This window comes from Coturnix japonica, chromosome 2 (genome assembly GCF_054131305.1).
Source record: "Coturnix japonica strain WE chromosome 2, WE-NBRP24, whole genome shotgun sequence".
Taxonomy (NCBI): domain Eukaryota; kingdom Metazoa; phylum Chordata; class Aves; order Galliformes; family Phasianidae; genus Coturnix; species Coturnix japonica.
Window position 1 is genome coordinate 28,886,462 of NC_140664.1, and position 18,115 is coordinate 28,904,576.

At 36.6% G+C, this 18,115-nt stretch overlaps 1 protein-coding gene across 1 annotated transcript in view; it reads left to right on the forward strand.

The window, feature by feature from the left end:
* The first annotated feature begins 1,111 nt into the window (after positions 1-1,111).
* Positions 1,112-18,115, forward strand: part of TRPA1 (transient receptor potential cation channel subfamily A member 1) — a 39,567-nt gene continuing 22,563 nt past the window's right edge. Inside the window, exons 1-10 of the mRNA XM_032442756.2 lie at positions 1,112-1,223; positions 6,099-6,270; positions 8,161-8,323; positions 9,877-10,052; positions 10,754-10,861; positions 11,711-11,819; positions 12,166-12,311; positions 13,758-13,894; positions 14,847-14,895; positions 17,876-17,975. Coding sequence (XP_032298647.1) covers positions 6,151-6,270; positions 8,161-8,323; positions 9,877-10,052; positions 10,754-10,861; positions 11,711-11,819; positions 12,166-12,311; positions 13,758-13,894; positions 14,847-14,895; positions 17,876-17,975 — 1,108 coding nt within the window. The 5' untranslated portion in view covers positions 1,112-1,223; positions 6,099-6,150. The remainder of the gene's footprint in view (positions 1,224-6,098; positions 6,271-8,160; positions 8,324-9,876; positions 10,053-10,753; positions 10,862-11,710; positions 11,820-12,165; positions 12,312-13,757; positions 13,895-14,846; positions 14,896-17,875; positions 17,976-18,115) is intronic.

Consider the following 18,115-nt stretch of genomic DNA (forward strand, 5'->3'; position numbering starts at 1 on the left):
ATCTAGGAGTTAGGGACTTAAATATCCCTAAGCATCCAATAGAATTCTGTAGTGATGACAAGCAAGTCTTTAGAGAGAGATTTGAAGTGCTGGTAGGTTAGAATGTTTTTTATCTGTCCTCTTGAGTCACTAAGCTTTCCTGGGCATGGCTGAGTTGCAAGACCTAGTGCTTTTCATCAGGCTAAGATAAGATAAGATATTAAATCAGTGGTTCCATCCTTGCCAAAGGGCAATTTAGGAGATATCAATGAAGTTTAAATTCTTCATTCTAAGTATTTTGTGTTGTTCAGATTCAGTCTGATCAAAAGTCTGATGTAACAGAAAAGTTCAAAAATGTGCCTCTCCAAACTACAAATCAAATCCCTTGTTTGAAAATCAGTAAGATTCATAGAAGAAAACTTGCAGGCCTTAAATCTGCTCACAGTATATGAACTACTTTCCCAAGAAAACTAGCACAAATAAACATTGTTCTAAATCAAAACTCTGGCCACAGTGGCATTCAGTGCTCTGTTCTAGCATCAGAGAACTGCATAGCTCTACTTTGTGTACAGTGCAGATGGGGCCAAGGAGTCAGTTGAATATTAGTACAAATGAACAGAGAAATTTGTGGCACTTTCAAAATAAAGTGCAGGAAGCAAAGTATGACGTGCATTTCAAAAATAAAGCACATGTAACTCTTATGTTGCCCCATATTGCATTAGGCATTGATCACAGCCCGCTACTTTTTATGTGCCAACTCTGATTTTTGAAACATTTATTAGTAAAGTGAATCTTCATAAGTAGACAGTATTCCTCTTCAGTGATATTTAGATTTTCCATTAAAAGCAATTAGTACATTGCAAGTAGGTAAACAAGAACCCTCCAGTGACTACCTAACAAAACTGAAACTACTCAAAGATATTGCATTAGAAAAAACTTCTGGTACAAAAGGTACATTTGCAGCCAGGAATGAAAATGGTTGGACTTTGATGAGAATATTAAGAAAAGAATGCTTCAAGTATCGCTTGATGAATACCGATGCTCCTCCCATGCTGAGCCACGCATTCCATATCTTTTAAATAGGAGTCTGGCTGCACAGAGCAAGCCACTGGATGACATACCTGGTGGCTTCACATGTCACAAGAATTTACTGATATAAGCATCAGATAAGGAATCAGTCATATCTTTGTTTTCTTTATATATGTGTTGCTTCTGAGAGAAATCACCTGCAAACTTCTTGAATGGTAAGCAGAATACAGTTTTCCTGTAGCTCAAATTCTGTCATTCAGAATTTTGTTGGGCTTGTTCTTATTTTGATTAGGGAGTTCTGTTAAAAATATAGGATAAAATATTCGGAATTTGTATTTAAATGTAAATTTGGCATAATTTCATATATTTGGAGGACTGCATGGTATCAATCTTAGTGAATTTTAATAAAAACTATTTTATTTTTTTTTTCAGTCAGGAAAATAATGTGCCATCCTTTAATGTTCAGAAAGACTTTACACTTTTTTTTATTGGCAAATCTTTTCCACAACCTAGGTGTTCTTTAGGCCACCAAACATTATTTATTTATTTCAATAGATACATACAAAGAAATATATCTAAATATTGCACCAATCTTACTGCTAAATATTTCCTATTTGTCAGTAAATGATTTATGTTTTTGGTGACCAAAATAGGCTATTATCACATAAATTCTGATCATCAATTCATGTCTACTAAATATGACACTGAAATTACTTTCCAAACAATTATTATACCTATTCCATTTAATAAACAAGCAGAATTTATTCTTAGTGAAACACAACATCTGAATGACTTTGATATTACTACCACCCTACGAAGTCAAGATTTCAGCAACTCATAAGACTATCTAACATATTAAATACTGAATGTAAAGACATTTCATAAGAATCTTTTGATCTTTCTCTTCTTTCCTGAGTTGTATTTTTGAACTAATTTAAAATGAAACTTTATCTTTCTATATTTTACTAATTCAGATGTGTATATTTGTCACTGAATTGAACATAGAGCCCCATTTTCAAGAGCTTTATCAGTTTTAAAATTATCTTAGTTATTTTGCATCACACAACATAAAATTTCAGAATTCTTGTTTTTAACAAATCTTTTTTCTTATTCTGACAAAAGCATGGTTTAATACACCAAAAGGTCTGCTTCAGAATTCCAGTGTAATTGCATGTGTTATAACTGGTGTTATACCAGTCTGTGATATCCATAAAGAGCATTGGCTGCTTCAGCAATATAGATTCTATTCTTTATTGACAAATACTTACACAGAGTGTTCAGAGTTTAGAAATGCTGGTACTGCAAGGCAAAAGAGGTTTTGAACAGAGGTTCTGAGGTTCTGAACAGAGGTTCAGAAACTCTGTACACAAGGAGGTTAGAGAAGCAAATCCTCTTAGTACGAAAAATGAGATATAGTTAGAAGAAATGATTGGAAAAATAGACTTTAGCTGAATAATACATTCAGAAAGAAAATAATGTAAGGTAAAGAAAAGAGAACATTTAGAAAAACAAAGATGTACAAGATATAAACAAGAATTTGCAAGAGACATGGCAGTATGAGTAGAGATACAGTCATAACAATAACTATTTTTTTTCTGAAGGTATCACCAATCAGAAAGAAAGCTCATAACTTAGACTGCAGGTATGATTTAGGCTTTTTAAATCTGAGTGTGCCTTGTCTGAAACAAATCCTTGCCTAAATCTTTTATGTAAAATATCCTGAGGAACCTGTATTTCATGACTGACTTTATCCCATTACTTAGAGCTGGTACAACTAGAGGCACATCTTTGCAATATCCAGAATGGAAATCAATTTGTCCACAAAAACCACACTTAAATCTGACTGGACATTATTGACCAGAAAGTTTCTGAAGGCTGATAAGTTTGTCTTTTCCTAAATTTGACTGTTATGGGATGACCAAGATTGAGGTTTCTGCTTCAGACTGTAGCTGGGTTTAGCCATAGGCAGCTGAATGTAAGACTGCAAAAGCTGTCCTGAAGGCAGGAAAAGAGGGTAAGTTACCCAGTAGCAGTTTGACAGTCAAAAGCCTTAGGACACAGCCTTAGGCTCCCTGCTTTGGGTGTCTCTGCTTGAGTAGGGGTTGCTCCAGGTGAACCCAGAGGTCCCTACCAATCTCAGCCATTCCATGGTTCCATGTTGGCACAGTTTCAACAGGAGAACAGATCAATACCAGAAAGCAGGTGACCATACTGTGGCCACGATTGTTTTTTGTTTTTTTTTTAAGAAGTAGGCAAAGTTTGAGAGAGGCATATGGTGCATTTTCCCACCACTGTACTCGATATGTAAGAGGCTCCATGCTGGAAGTTTGCAATAAACTGATAAGCTCCCTTCTTCACAGGATTACTCTTTGAAACAGGTACCTGGGTCACCACTCACCTGCATAAGCAGGTGAGAAAAAAAGGCCGCAGAATCCTAGTGGAATGAATTACTGTTTTCTAAAGTCTCTCTCTCTCTCTTTTTAAATGAAGAATTTAATAAGTGTGTTATAACTCAAATTATTCTTCTGAGCTTTACAGTATGTTTCTTACTACTGCAAAATGTAAAGAAGAAAAAATGAAGTATTCATTAGCAATACGTATAAAATGAAAGTTAAATACAACTTTATTCTCCATTGTAAGAACAAGCATGTTTCTAAAAACTTGTGAGAGATAAGGTATTCATGCTTGTTTATGCAGTAGCTCAGATTAATTTCTGGGTGACTGTAACTGATATCTGGAGTAACATCAGGAATTAATTTGTCTTAATGAATTAAACTGACAATACAAGATCCTAAATATCATTTTATATATCATAATTTGTATAATGCTGTTGACAAATAAGGCACTTGTAAAGTACAATTACAGTGCATCCTTTTCATTACTGTTATTTGGTTAAATTTGAAGCTCCTATGCCTACAGATTTAACAAAATTGCAGTACACTATTACTAAAGCTACTGAACTGGAATGGCACATATTTCCTGTATATGCAATTTAATTATTAAACAATCAAATTTTTAATGAAATGTTATTCTGTAGTCACCTTTAGTGAATTTTGCTTGTGATAATGGATCTGCTATCCCGCCATTAGCAAGATAATGTTTGAAATAAAATGGTATAAATGCATTTTAATCTACTCTTGGGAAAAACAGACTTAAGAAAGGTTACTCTCTGACTACTTACGTGAATTAGTTCCTTATGTCAAATCATTATGTAGAAATAAAAGCTGTGGTCAGCCTACTTAGAATCCCATTTGATTCCTCCTGGGAAAAGTGTTTCTATTAGTTTTCACAGTCTGAATGATCTTCAGAACGTTTACTAGAAGACTGAAAACTAACAGTAATATCAGAAGAGGACAGCATTCTCAGATTCAAGAAAATAAATTAAAGACTGGTTGTTTGAGGATCATGACTTCTAGTTTTTCACAGTATTAACCAGACTTCCTTAAAGAGTGTAAAGATATTCTGGTGATCTGGATGGCACTGTAGAAATTTTAAGAAAGACCAAAAAATGAAGATAATTGTTGGGGTTCCCACAAGATTTGGTGACACAGTAACGCGATAGCAGGTAAAATTTAACACTGATAAATGCTAAGTGGGCACACAGGGGAAACATAAGCTTAAGTGCCCTTACACAACAATTAATGTTATTTATACTACCACCACTCAGAAAAGGGTTTGTGGTGGAGTAGCAACAATTCCCTGGAGTCTCAGTGGCATTCCAAAAAGCAAATATCATTGTGAACATTCAGAAGAATGAAGGGAAATAAATGAACTAATAGTATTGCATGAGTCTACTGTGACTTCTGCACCTAGGCAAAAGGAAGATAGGAATGACACAGAGCAGCAGAATGAGGCTGTTCATGATACAAAAAGGAAGGCTGCCCATAGGAATGAGCTGCCCAGGCAAATGGTGGAGTCACTGTCCCTTGGAAGTGTTTAAGAGTAGATGAGGCATGGAGTGACATAAGTTAGTGGGCATGGTGGTGATGGGTTGAAGGTTCGACTGCACCATCTTAGTGGTCTTTTCCAATGTTAATGACTCTATGATTCCCTAAGATGCCTCATTAGCAAACCGAGACGGAAAAAGGTTTTGAAATTATGAACACTTTCAGGGATAAAAATGAGAAACATAATGAAATTACGGCACTTAGTGCCACAGGGTGTTGTGGAGCAAACAACATAAAAAGGGCTCCCAAAAGGATTGAGTGAAGTAATGGAGAACTGCAAACTGATAGCTACTAAACAGGCTGAGCTGGATGCAACACCTGGGTGGGGAAGCTTGTTAGCTGTTGTGTACTGTAAACACAGTACTCTGGCAAAAAGCAATCCCACATATTCCCATTGTTTTCCAAGCATCTGCCCAGCTGCTGCCTTGAGCTGGAGCTGCAGGGCTGACCTTTGGCTTAGCTGTCCTTATCACAGTGAGTAAACCATCAGCTCCGCTGAGCTACAGGATGCTCAGGATGACTCTGTTAACGTTGCTTTCGTAATTAACCCTTTGAAATATTTTGCAATGCTTCTTTTTACTCTTTTCATAAACTGGTCTAGATTTACTGGTAAAACAAATGCCTCTCGGGAGGACCAAGCAGAAGTTGAGAAGTCACTGGCAGAAAAGCGTGTCAGCTCGGGAGAGCTCAGCCTGGTGGGATCGAGGGCTGCTGATCGACGGCCAGGACCCTCCTCACCCAGCCCATCCTGAGGAGATTTTCTCCTCGTTAAGATCGCACCGTGTGCCCAGGAAGGCTCCCACTCGGCTGCTGAACTTTCTGGCTCCCCTTCTTTCTGCACATCGTTGCAGGCTTTGCATTTACAGTCACGCTGACCTGTAGGGCTGCCTCGCCGACAGACGTTGAGGGACTTTAAACAAAAAGCCGTGACCCTTCGGCCCCATCCCACACCAGCCCTAGTGGAGGCAGCACCCCCACGCAGAGGCTCCCGCAACCCACTGCCCCTCCGCCCCGCTGGCAGCAGCCCGCCCCGGTGTAGGAGCGGCTCTCCTCCCGGGGCAGCGGCCAGAGCTCCCGCCTGCTTTCTCCGCCTCCTCTGCCGCTGCCTCCGAGCCGTCCCTCAGTCGATCTCTCGCCTCGCAGGTATCCGGAGCGAGCGGGGCTGGCGCTGCTCGGAGCCGGGCGGGCGGGCGCCATGAAGCGCTCTTTGTGGCGGCTGTGCCAGTCGAGGGAGAAGGCGGCCGCTTCCAGCGCCTACCAGGGCGTCGTCTGCGAGGCCGATGCCGCTTCCGTCGCCTCGCAAGATGTCTTCAAGGTGCGTGGGGACGGTGGTCCCTTGGGGAGGTGTGGAGACAGAGGGGGAAAAGCTGGTACCCAGGGCTGGGAAGTTTGTGCGGGGCTTGGGCAAGATGGGCTGGTGGTGCAAGGTGCAAGCCCAAAGAGGGCTGCAAGGTGGTCTGATGGGAACCTGGGGTAGACAGAGCATTCCTGACCAAGAGATCCACTAAAATAATGACCACTAAAATAGTTATATAGGACCAATAAAATAGTGGTCCTCTTGAGGGCTGTGCTCTCCCCTTGCTCATGTGAAGAGCTGTGCTGCGTTGACTGGAGGTTGATACAGCAATAAATAGACTGTCTGCCTTGCAGAATTGTCCCAAAATGAAAGTTGAGGTGAAGCAAACTCGTATAAAGGGAAAGGGAAGCATCACAGCTTTCAAACATGAAATTGCTGCCGGGCAGGATGCAGCCAGTGCCCACTTCACAGAATCACAGAATTACCTGGGTTGGAAGGGACCTCAAGGATCATGTAGTTCCAACCCCACTTCCATAGAGAGTACACAAGAAGTGATGTACTCCTGTGCTGTGAGGGAGATCTAGACTGAACATCTTTTGATAGTAGGAACAGTTAAGCCAATGAAGAAGTTGACTGTGGTACAAATGAGAACCCATTCATAAAAATCTCCAAAGTTCCCTAAACAAGAGCATTGATGGGTTTTGTGACCTCAAGAGAGTCTTTCAACCACTTTTTGTGTGCTGGCTGTAGTCTGGGGCAGCTGGATCTCTGGGACCGTACTGCTCTGAGGGTCATCTGTCCCCCTGGAGCTGGTCACGAGGAACAGAAAGAGCTGCTGTTAGGTGAAAGCCTTGCTCTGCTTTTTTGGTTTTTCTTTCTTTGTTTGTTTGTTTTTATAACTACACAGAGCATCTAACTTTCTCCTTCCTTTCCTATGTTGTTAACAAAGCTCTGCAGTCTTGTTTTTGGTGTTAGAAATTCTCGACGTGCAGTATTTCAGCCCTACTTAGTCTTAAACTGATAAGAAGTCCCAGTTTGAAGAGCCATGAAATGTGATCTAAATCATGGGAAAGATTTAAAATTCATTACATCTAAAATTACATTATAAAGTAAGGAGGATTACAAGATTGTTTGCCTGGTTGCCTGTATATATGGCTCTATAATAAAGTTTTCTTAAGTACATTTTTAGAGTGCATAATATGTGTAGATATTTGTGAATATAATTGACCTCTGATTTTTATGACAGTTGAGTCATTCCAAACACTCATTTCATATTGGTATCACATGCTTTATATTAGCTTTTTCTAATTGCACTTTTGAAGCAGACGCTACCCCCGCATTTGGCACCAATCTCCTAAATCTTTAAACACATTTGTAGCATTATTTGCATGAGTAACCCCAATGAGGTCAATGGGACTATTAAATCAAAAGAAGTTAAATGCATGCTTAAGTGTTTGCATGAGTAGCCCTATAAGGTATATTCAATCAATGACAGCAAAAAATTATTTGGTCTTTATGGCTTAAGGGATCTTGTAGAAAAAGTTTTATTTGTTTCTTGAAAGCCCAGCACACAATGTCAGTCTTTGAAGAAATGTCCCAAAGAGGAGAAAATTATTATTTATTCCCCTTTCTTAAATTCATCTATTTGGCCACAGCTGCAGAGAGGTGTAGGAGAAAGTGATGACTTTTTTTGTTAGAGTTTTTCTGTGGTAGAAGGATCATCTTCACTGTAGAAGGTGAAGTAAGATATTCAGAATTGCTTCAATTTTTGTTAATATTTGTTCTGTTTCTCATCTGGGTCTGTTTTTCTGTCGGTTAAGTCAATCTCAGTTTCTCAGATTACTTGATCTGATCAGGATTTGCCTATTTTTTTATGAAAATAACTGAGAAAATTTGTGTCCAAAATAGGTGATTTCAGATGGAAGCGCCTGTAGGCTGCGAAGCTTCATTAAGAAGAACCGTTCTGGACTCACCAAAGTGGATGAATTAAATGCAACCCCACTGCATCATGCTGCTGAAGGAGGCCAGATAGAATTGATGCAGTTGATCATAGATGATTCTTCCTCTGAAGGTATTACATATCTTATCAATTATTTTATTCAGCACAGTTTAAAGAATCAGTGTTTGCTATCCAGCTGAAGCTGAGTTGTTATGTGTTATGTTTCTACGTTCAAAAAGAGTTCAAGCTGTCACATTTCACAGTGTGTTGGGTATGACTTGTGTCACCCTTATTGTTTTGTTAGTGTTTGATCTCCATTGCAGTGATTTGATTCATCTTTCTTACTTTATTTGGGACTCAGGTTTACAGTCTTCTGATATGGAAAGCCTGTAATGAGCCTACAGTAATCCTGGGTATCTTTTTTATATGAATTATTTGTCTTCCTTTTTACATTTAAAACACTGGAAACTTCAAAGTAATTATGTTTCTCATACTCGTTGTTCAAGCTATTAATACTTCCAAGTCAATTTAACACATAGTTGAATATTTTCTGATTGCACGTAAATGATTCAGACCTGTTTTAGTGGAGTTCTTATATCTTTTTATAAAACAGTAATTTTAGGATGCAGTTACATTGGTTAAACTATAGACACTCGCATGCTACTAGCCTTCAGGAAACACATATGCAGAAGTAAGGCTAAGTACAGAGGTACCCTGGAGGTAGTAGTTTGTTAAATTATTATAATTTCACTCTTGTTTACTTAACAGTAGGGAGAGAAAACCGTTTATGAGCTAGGACATCTGAAGACAGGTAGGGAAGAAGTGAGAAGTGGAAGATCATCATGGGGCCTTGAATGGTGGAAAAAGATACTTTGTGTGAAATGATGTTTAACAATCATTAGTCAGCTTTATGATACTGCCTATAACTTCCACTTCTAGGCTGAGGGCTACTGGGCAAAGCAAATGCTACAGGAAAGTTGTTTTTCACTTTTCTCTAAATGGCGGCCAATATAATTTTAGGTTATTTTGTCTGAAAAAAAATGTTATTCTTTTCAGTTTATAATCTTTTGATGTAGAGTATTTTTTTGAAGTTTGTTTCCAAATGAAATAAATATATACGTAAAAAAAAAAATCAGTTCTGTAATTGACATGAACTGTTTTACCTCTCAGTAATCATCTAAATTTGCAGGCAGTTTTTTGTTATCTTATATTTTAATTATCTGTGCTCACTTGTTCTATGTGGCCTCTGAAGCAGTGGCTGCAGCATCAAAGAAAGTAGGAGCAAGATGAGGCAAGGCAAGAGGTAAATCAAGAACTCTTGGGGTAAAAAAGATGGTATGTAATACTGGGCTAGAAATAGACAAGTGTTTCTTTCTTCCCATCCTTCTACTATTATAATTACAGAAGATCTAATAAGAAATTTTATTGCTGTTTCCTAATGTTACTAAGCTTCTATGCTATTTTAGTATACTAATATTTTTAATAGAACATTTTCTCTCACCAATACACTGTTTTCAGCACATTTAATTTAACATACCACATCATATGAAATGTCATCTTTTTCTTCTTTAAAGAAGTTTGCTGGCACTGATCTAAACCTTTGCTGAAAACACTATTTCTACAGTGTGATTGTAGCATTTGATGATTTTGCTATCTTTTGTTTTGCTTGCACTCCTTTGATCTAGTGTTAAATGTGATGGATTCTTCTGGAAATACCCCACTGCATTGGGCTACAAGGAAAAACCAAGTTGAAAGTGTTAGTTTACTTCTCAGCAGAGGAGCCAACCCAAACATTCTCAACTCCAATATGATGGCACCTTTGCATATGGCTATACAGTCCCTGCATAATGAAATTGTCAAGGTAAGTCTAAAGTCCACATAAATATACAGACTTGATAAGCAGCTCAGCAGCACCTGTGTGTAGAACACTAAGACCTTGTTTATATATGCTGTATCCTGGACCGTAGCTCCTCATATGCTTTGTTTGGCAAACATGTGTAGCGTACATTGCTTGTAGAAAGGTTTGGGTCTTCTCAGGACAGTAAATAAAGAACTGATTTTACATAATACCAATATTTGTGTTACTGTAATAGCTTCATGGAGAATTCTTTAAATTTTTCTGAACACAAGAATTTTTTCATAAAATGTTCTTTTCAACATTAATTTATTTTTTATTCTTTGGTCATTTGACCATGTATAATGAGAATGGTTTTATTCCATTTGCAATATTTGGATAAGAGCTTAGAATTTGTAAAGTTATTTAATTTACCAAATGAATGCAGCTGTAACACATGCATAAAACTTCTAAGGTACTCTGGGGTTATTTGCAACATTTATCTTGGCTACTCAGCTGTCTACCATAAACAATTTTAATTGTTTGTTTTCACCAGCATTTTTCACCTTCATATTTCTGCATTCAGTCTCATTTTTAATTTCCTCAGCTTTTGCATTTTTGACCGTTTTTCCATGAAAAAAAAAAAAAAAGGAAAAAAAAAAAAGAAAGAAAAACTAGAATAATGGAATAGGCTTTGTGGATGACTGCATGTTTTCTTAAATGTTTAGATTTTGGTCCAGCACAGCAGTACAGACGTTAATTTGGAAGGTGAAGCAGGAAACACTCCTATAATAGTAGCATGTTATAAGGACAATCCTGAAGCACTAACACTCCTGGTAAGGATAATTATCACACCTTCGGATGTGATTCAGTTTGTCTAGACACAGCGTTGCTGTTTCTTGTTCTTTGTTTAACAGAGGGAAGGGTAATCATGGACTCAACATTTAAGTTATTTTGCGTATGCGTATGTGTGCTGTTTTAATGAGATAGCCTCATGTCATTCATTAAATAAAGGCACTATCAGCTGATAAAAAATTGAAACTCAGAATTTAAAAAGAATGTGGGCTTTTAGGTTTTTTGGTCTGAAATGCCCGGTGTTTTTTCTACCCCTATGTTATTCTTTTTTACAGTTTTCATTTATATGCTATTGGAGCATAAATAAAACTGTTCATGAGATACATGGAAGCTGTTTGAAAAGACAGTGGGAGTAATTCTTAAGTATGTTCTGCAGTCTCTGAGCTATATATGCTTTGGAAAAAGTGAGATGTCATATTTTGTAGTTTATAAAACTAGAAAAAATATCAGGCCTACTTAAATTCCTTTACTTCTTTGAGGGACATATGTGAAAAAATATTGCCTGTTTTGTGGGGGAAAAAAATGAAGATATGTGTGAGTCAGGTTATTATTGTTAAGGCTACAACTTTAGTCTTTTAAGACCATACATAAATATATCTGAGTGTAAAACAGGAAACAGGTATCTTGAAGATAATAAAAAAGAAAACTAAACAGAAGGAAGCACATCTATGTATAGGAGGTAAGATAAAATATGCCTGTGTATTAACTTCACAATGCATATGGAATGCAAAAAAAGAGGCAGCTACAACAAAGGCTGTATCTGCAGCAATATGTTCATTTTTCAGAGTTTTCTTTATGTCATTAAACTGTATCTAGGTATTAATTTTCAGATTGAAAACGGAGGAAAAATATGTAAACCAAACAAAACGGGATGCATGCCCATCCATGCTGCTGCATTTTCAGGTGCAAAAACATGTATGGAAATCCTTTTAAAAAAAGGTAAATAATTTTGTTCAAAAGTGGTCAATATGATTCATTATTTATAGTAATGTATTCCTTTACATTTCAGAGGACTGCGAACAAGAACTGAAGCTGTGACTGAACTTAAAGCAACTTAATGCCCTGTGGGCAGTACATGCTAGTAACTTTTCTAGAGGTGTGGCTGTGTGCCTAAACGTTTGACCATCTGTTGTTTAATGAAGGGTTTGAAAGGGTTTGTGTTCAGAGTGGGAGAATATTGTCCCACAGCTAATTTGCTTGTCAATAAATAAATAAATAAATAAAAACAATTGCTTCTGTTATTTCATTCTTGCTGTAAAATCTGAAATTTATTTTCATCTTTCAGGTGAAGAATTGGGTCACTCTGCTAAAACTCACATCAATTTTACCAATAATGGGAAGTGCAGTCCGCTTCATTTGGCAGTTCAAAGCGGAGACTTGGAAATGATAAAAATGTGCATTGAATTTGGAGCCCAAATTGATCTAAAACAGGTAAATGTTGCAATAGTGTGGAACATAGTTTTGATAGAAGTAGGTTAGATGTCTTTAAAAATCAGAATAGTATGACAGAAGAATAACATAACCATAGCCTGTTGTACTTCCCAATATAACGGCTAGGGAGCAGCAAATGTGAACATGTCTCTACTTCAAAACAGATAAAATGGCTGGTTTCTTTACATAAATTACATAAGGTAATGGGAAAACTGAGTGAATTCAAAACACATTTGAACAAATCCATGGCAGAAAAGATCTGCTCATAACTACTGAATACATTCTCTCATCCTGCATTCTGTCTGACTCAAGAAGTCCTTGAGTCATAAATAGATGGAATCCGGGAGAGGACTTGAGAACCAGTGGTACAGCCATCTTCACAAATTCTTTACCTGCTGTCATCTCTTGCCAGATACCGAGTCTCTGATTTGACACATTCTCATTTTTTTGTTTATTCTCAGCCCTGCCCTGGTCATTATAGTTCTGTGCTTGCATACTTAGACAAATTTGTAATGCTACTGCTGCACTGTGATACTGCTGGTGTAAAGACCTGCTCCAGGCTTCATGTGGAGTAGACAGTTCTGAAAATATCTGACATTACTCAAATTATTTGCAAGGCTGAAATCAACTCATGAAACCAGAGATACCACAGTGTAGCTTTTATGTATTTGTTTCTTTGAACACACAACTTGAGTGATGCGGTTCATGCTGACCGTTTTGCAATAGGTAAGAACCATTTTAAGAATGTTTATGGAGTTGTGAAAAAGCCCATTCCAATGCAGTCACTGAAATTTCTGGTTCTGAAAAGCACAAAGACGGGATCCTCAGGCATGTATCAAAGCTAGTTTGTCCTATTTAGCTAAAAGAATTTATGTTTTGGCAAATCTCATTCCAATCGTTTACTTAATGTTTAATAATTTTTATGACTGTTCAGATTATAATAGTTTAATAGCTTCTAGTCCCAGTCGTTTTTAATGAACCCTGCAGAAAATTGCATTTATGAAATGCTTCTAAATAAGATAAGGAAGTCAAGATCATGCAGTTTCTTTATTACACATTACAGAGGTAGTTTTATTTGCTTATTCATTTGTTCTGGTCTGCCTTTTGTTTTTCTGTGGTTTTCCTTTGCTTCATCTCTTCCATTTAAGGATGCTGTGTGTGTTTCTTGATTAAACAGGTACAAAACATTGTTGAGGTTCAGGATCATGTATTCTAGGGGCTTGATATAGGATAATAACAAGCTTTGCAGGAATCCTTTAAACTATCATCTCGTTACTATTTTGGCCTTAAATATATCTTTAGAGTTCCACTACTTTAGTTAAAGACTGAAGTTTTATCATGTACCTCCTAAGTTCCTATGCATGAATCCTGGGCTAGATTGCTAGCATATTTAGTTGGTTGTAGACTAAGCTGACTTGGAATGTTACTTTATTTTCCTGTTTACAGAATGAAAAATGCACAGCGCTTCATTTTGCTGCCACTCAAGGAGCAACTGAGATTGTAAAGTTAATGATGTCATCCTATGCTGGTGACGAATCCATTATTGATGCTGTAGATGGGAATAAGGAAACATTGCTTCACAGGTAGGACACTTCTCTACCAGACTTCAGTGGCACAATATTTTTGGTTAGTCTTTTACAGATCTAATGACAATTTATGAAGTGTACTTGAATACACCCTTCCACATGTATTGGAACTTCTCTGTGAGACTGGAGGTGGTTATTGTATAGTATGAAAGTATCAGCAATTTGGTCAGGACATTGAAGATTTTGGTGCTGATAGCAAAATAAAAGTAGCATGGTCTAATTACCTTGGAATCATGCCCAAGGATGGTCACTAACAGTTTGTACTGAAAATTCACTATAGTAAAGAATAAGAAAGTGATAAATGTATGGATTTGTTAACAGCTTCTGAGGTTATACAACAAATGTCCTCATCTAGTGAGGCTTATGTTTTCCAGAAAGTATGTGAAAAGGAATATGAACTGTTTAAAAAGAAAAAAAAAGAAAAGAAAAAAGAAAAAAAAAACCACCAAAACTTATATTCTTTCTCCCAAAAAATGTTTTATATCTGTTCAGGTACAAGTAGATAAACTTCTCAATGACTGCAAAGTTGGAGCTGGTGTTTCTGTTTATTCTATTTTCTGTATAGAATAGCCCTCTAGACATTTAGTCTTTTTCAGTAGAAATACTTAACAGAGGTATGACTTTAGAATATGCTAATTAACTGTTTATGTCAGGCGGTATATTACAATAATTTTTCTTACATTTCTCAAGTTGTCTGCTACAGTCAAAATGGAGTATTAGCTGAGTCTTTACTCTTGTTCTCATATTCTTAAACAATCAGTGAAATGGATATGATGCTCACATTTTGCATGGAATGATCCAGGTCTGAAGCTTATGGAGTTCTTTAATGAATGTATGTCATACAGACAAAAATCTGACATTTTCTCTACTGAATAGAGAAAAATTCTACCTTTTGGTTTGAAAATTCGTTGCCTAGTATTACTGTAACTTTGCATTTTTTTCTTCACAGGACGGCCTTGTTTGATCATTATGAACTGGCAGAGTATTTGATTTCAATGGTAATTATTTAATTAAGTAATATGTTTATACAGATGATTGCAATCTGTTACTATAGGTCTGCATAGAGAAATTCATAAAGAGAATATTTTCTCAGGCATACATTATTTATTTGTATATATATTTCATAATACGTAAGTGACAGCTACAGTACAGTGCTGTTAAGGCTCCCTCATAGCATCTGAAAGTTACAGAGAATGAAAGGTTGCATTTTTATTTTCATATTACTTGCTTAGAAAAAATTCATAGACATCTCTTAGCAGATATGACAGACTGGTTCAGGCACCCTCACTTTTGTGGTTTTAAATATGAAATAAATCTAAGTTTGCCTTGAATTTAATTTGCTTTCTCAAGAAGTTCGTTGTCTAATGTACATAGATATAATTGTTCTGGGGTCACAAAACCATATAATGAAGTTTATGGATGATCCAGAGATATGTCTTACTCTGAGTAGTCTGATTATATTTCTACACTAATTATGGGGGAGAAAAAGAAAAGAATTGGGATGCTTCTGGCTGTGTTCCAAGTGTCCATTAACTCCAATTAAACTAAGGCTCATGTAACCACTATAGGCATTGTTGTGTTTGTTGAGGAAACTTTCAGAAGTCAGCAGACTTTCCATTTTAAGACTGAAATGTTTTATTTTTCTCAATTTCTTAATAATTACATTAAAAACAATTTTATGCAGAGTTTTGAGCTTTCCAGGATTCTCTTGCAGGGATTTGGCTTAGTCAAAAATAGATGTGGTGCTTATTTTTATTCCAGATGTGAAATGGTGAGATTTGACTGCTTAAGCTTGGCTGACAAAACAACCTGTCTACAGAAGTTATTACTTGACAACTTGTGCCTGTATTACTTGCGTGTGTCGGTTTGTGTAACTAAGTATAAAAGGAGAATGTCTTTCCCATATAAGAACACATTTTTTCTTGAGAACAAATCTAGATGCTTTGAGTGTCACTTTGACTATTTTGGCCTCTTTTCTGATAGCCCATGATGAGGGTTTTGAGGCTTTAGGGCTGTTTACATTTGCCCTTTCTGGGAATGAATCAAAATAGGTCAGTCCATGTTAGTGCAGTGCAGCACATGCAATTTAGGCTTCTTGAACTCCTAGTAAGATAACTAGGTACCTCTTATGCTGTATATGTATGAGAGGGTAACAGTAAAGGTAGAGTGATTTTTACTGTTCAGAAGGAATAGCAAAATACAGTTCAGAATGGCTTTTGGCTTTAGTATAGAACACAATGTATTACATTGACTTTATTTCATTTTTGGCACTTTTCATGTTCTAAAATAAAAATAATTGTAAACACACACAGTGTTATGTGTAGCTCTTCTGGATAAAAAATGTAAGGTTATCTACACTGAAGAAAATTGTCCAGGCATGTGCTCTTTTCATTTAAAGTACAGCAATTCTGTTTTTTTACTTGTAGGTCAGTATGCCAATCAGAGAATCCAACTGTATGGGTATTTTCTCTTTGTAAATGATTGAAAGAACACTTAGTCAAAGTAGTTAAGCAAAATAAGCAGTATTGGTAAAAAATGTTGTGCTTCATTTTTTAAGTTGTCTTCTTTCTTTTCTCTTGTCTTACTTTTCTCCAGAAAAAAAAAAAAAACAAAACCAAACCAAACCAAACAAAAAAACACCTAAATATTAAACTGATAATAAATACTGATACTTAGATTTCTTTCGTAATATTTATATGTACTTTCATTTATGTTTAACTAGGAAGTATTAATTTATACATATAAAATTAAAAGGAATTCAGAAACTAAATTTACAAATTGTTGATTCAGCTGTATTGTAAATATTGTAAACGTATTTGTCAACATGGAAGCTACTCCCTACTGTGTTATGTAGTATGTACACTGCTGAACTCATTTTGCTGAGGGAAGGTGTTAGCTGCAGGGACTGTGATAATAAGATTGTTATTAGCTGGAATTTGGTGCCACTGTATTCACTGAAATCAGTGAGTCACTTGGATAAACAGATCTCTATTTGTTCCCATGATAAATAAGGATGATTTTCAGTTTGTCTGACCCTGTAGTAAGGTGACTTGCAAAAAGGGTCCAGTGTGTCTTACCTTCGAACATTTAATCAACATACATTGAAAGCTTCCTGTTCACTGTTGGTTGGTTAAGCATCGTGCATTTATTACATGCTTCTTAATAATATATTGCAGGTCTTATTAACTTAGAAAGTAAATATTGATCATGATTATTATTAATTATCTTTCAAGTAAGGAATGGACCCAAAGATGATTTCAGTTAATATTAAAACCCCAATTGATTTTTTTAATGGGTAGCATTTGAAATAGAATATTTTTTTGGCATACTTAGTTCACCTCATTCAATTTGACTCAATACCTAGTATCTACCACATCATAAAATATATATCTCACTATTTCATTTACTTGCATCATCATGCTCCCTTGTTGACAGGATTTTTTCGATAGATACTTTCATGCTCATAACATTTTATTGATGTGACCAGAGTGATACTGTGACCATAGTGACCACAATCTCCTGCGATTATAAGTGTCATGTAACAACAAAAGAAAACCACCAAAACTGGGCTTTATTGCCTTATCTCATTCCAGTCCTTCCATAAGAAGAAGGCCAAATTTTTCTACGTCCATTTCTGGGCTACCCAGTTCAAGAAAGACAGGGATCTCCCAGAAGGAGTCCAACAAAGGGCCACAAAGACGATGAAGGGCCTGGAGCATCTCCCTTATGAGGAAAGGCTGAGTAACCTAAAAGATGAAAGCGAAGCATACCAAGAAGCAGGCAGCTCTTATTTTGGTATCTAAATGTGAAGAGACAGACACCAGATGACTAGGCTGTGGCTGTTACTTTGAAAGCATTGTTTTTGCATAAAGATATAATATGTTTTTTGAACTTAATAATCTGGAGTTACTAGGAATGACTAATACTGTGATGATGTACAGGGCAGCAAGATTATAATCTTGAAATTCTTTGTTGTAGGGAGCAAATATTGATAGTGTTGACACAGAAGGTCGATCTCCACTTCTGTTGGCCACTTCTTGTGCGTCATGGAAAATTGTGAATTTACTGCTCTCAAAAGGTACAAGAATATGGGCACTTATGATATACATCTGTTGACAGGATTTGTATGTGTCAAAAATTGACATCCAAATTTCTCCACAATTTTAATTCAGTATTTCAGCATATAGTCCAGGAGTAACTGTGTTTAACAGCTTGCCT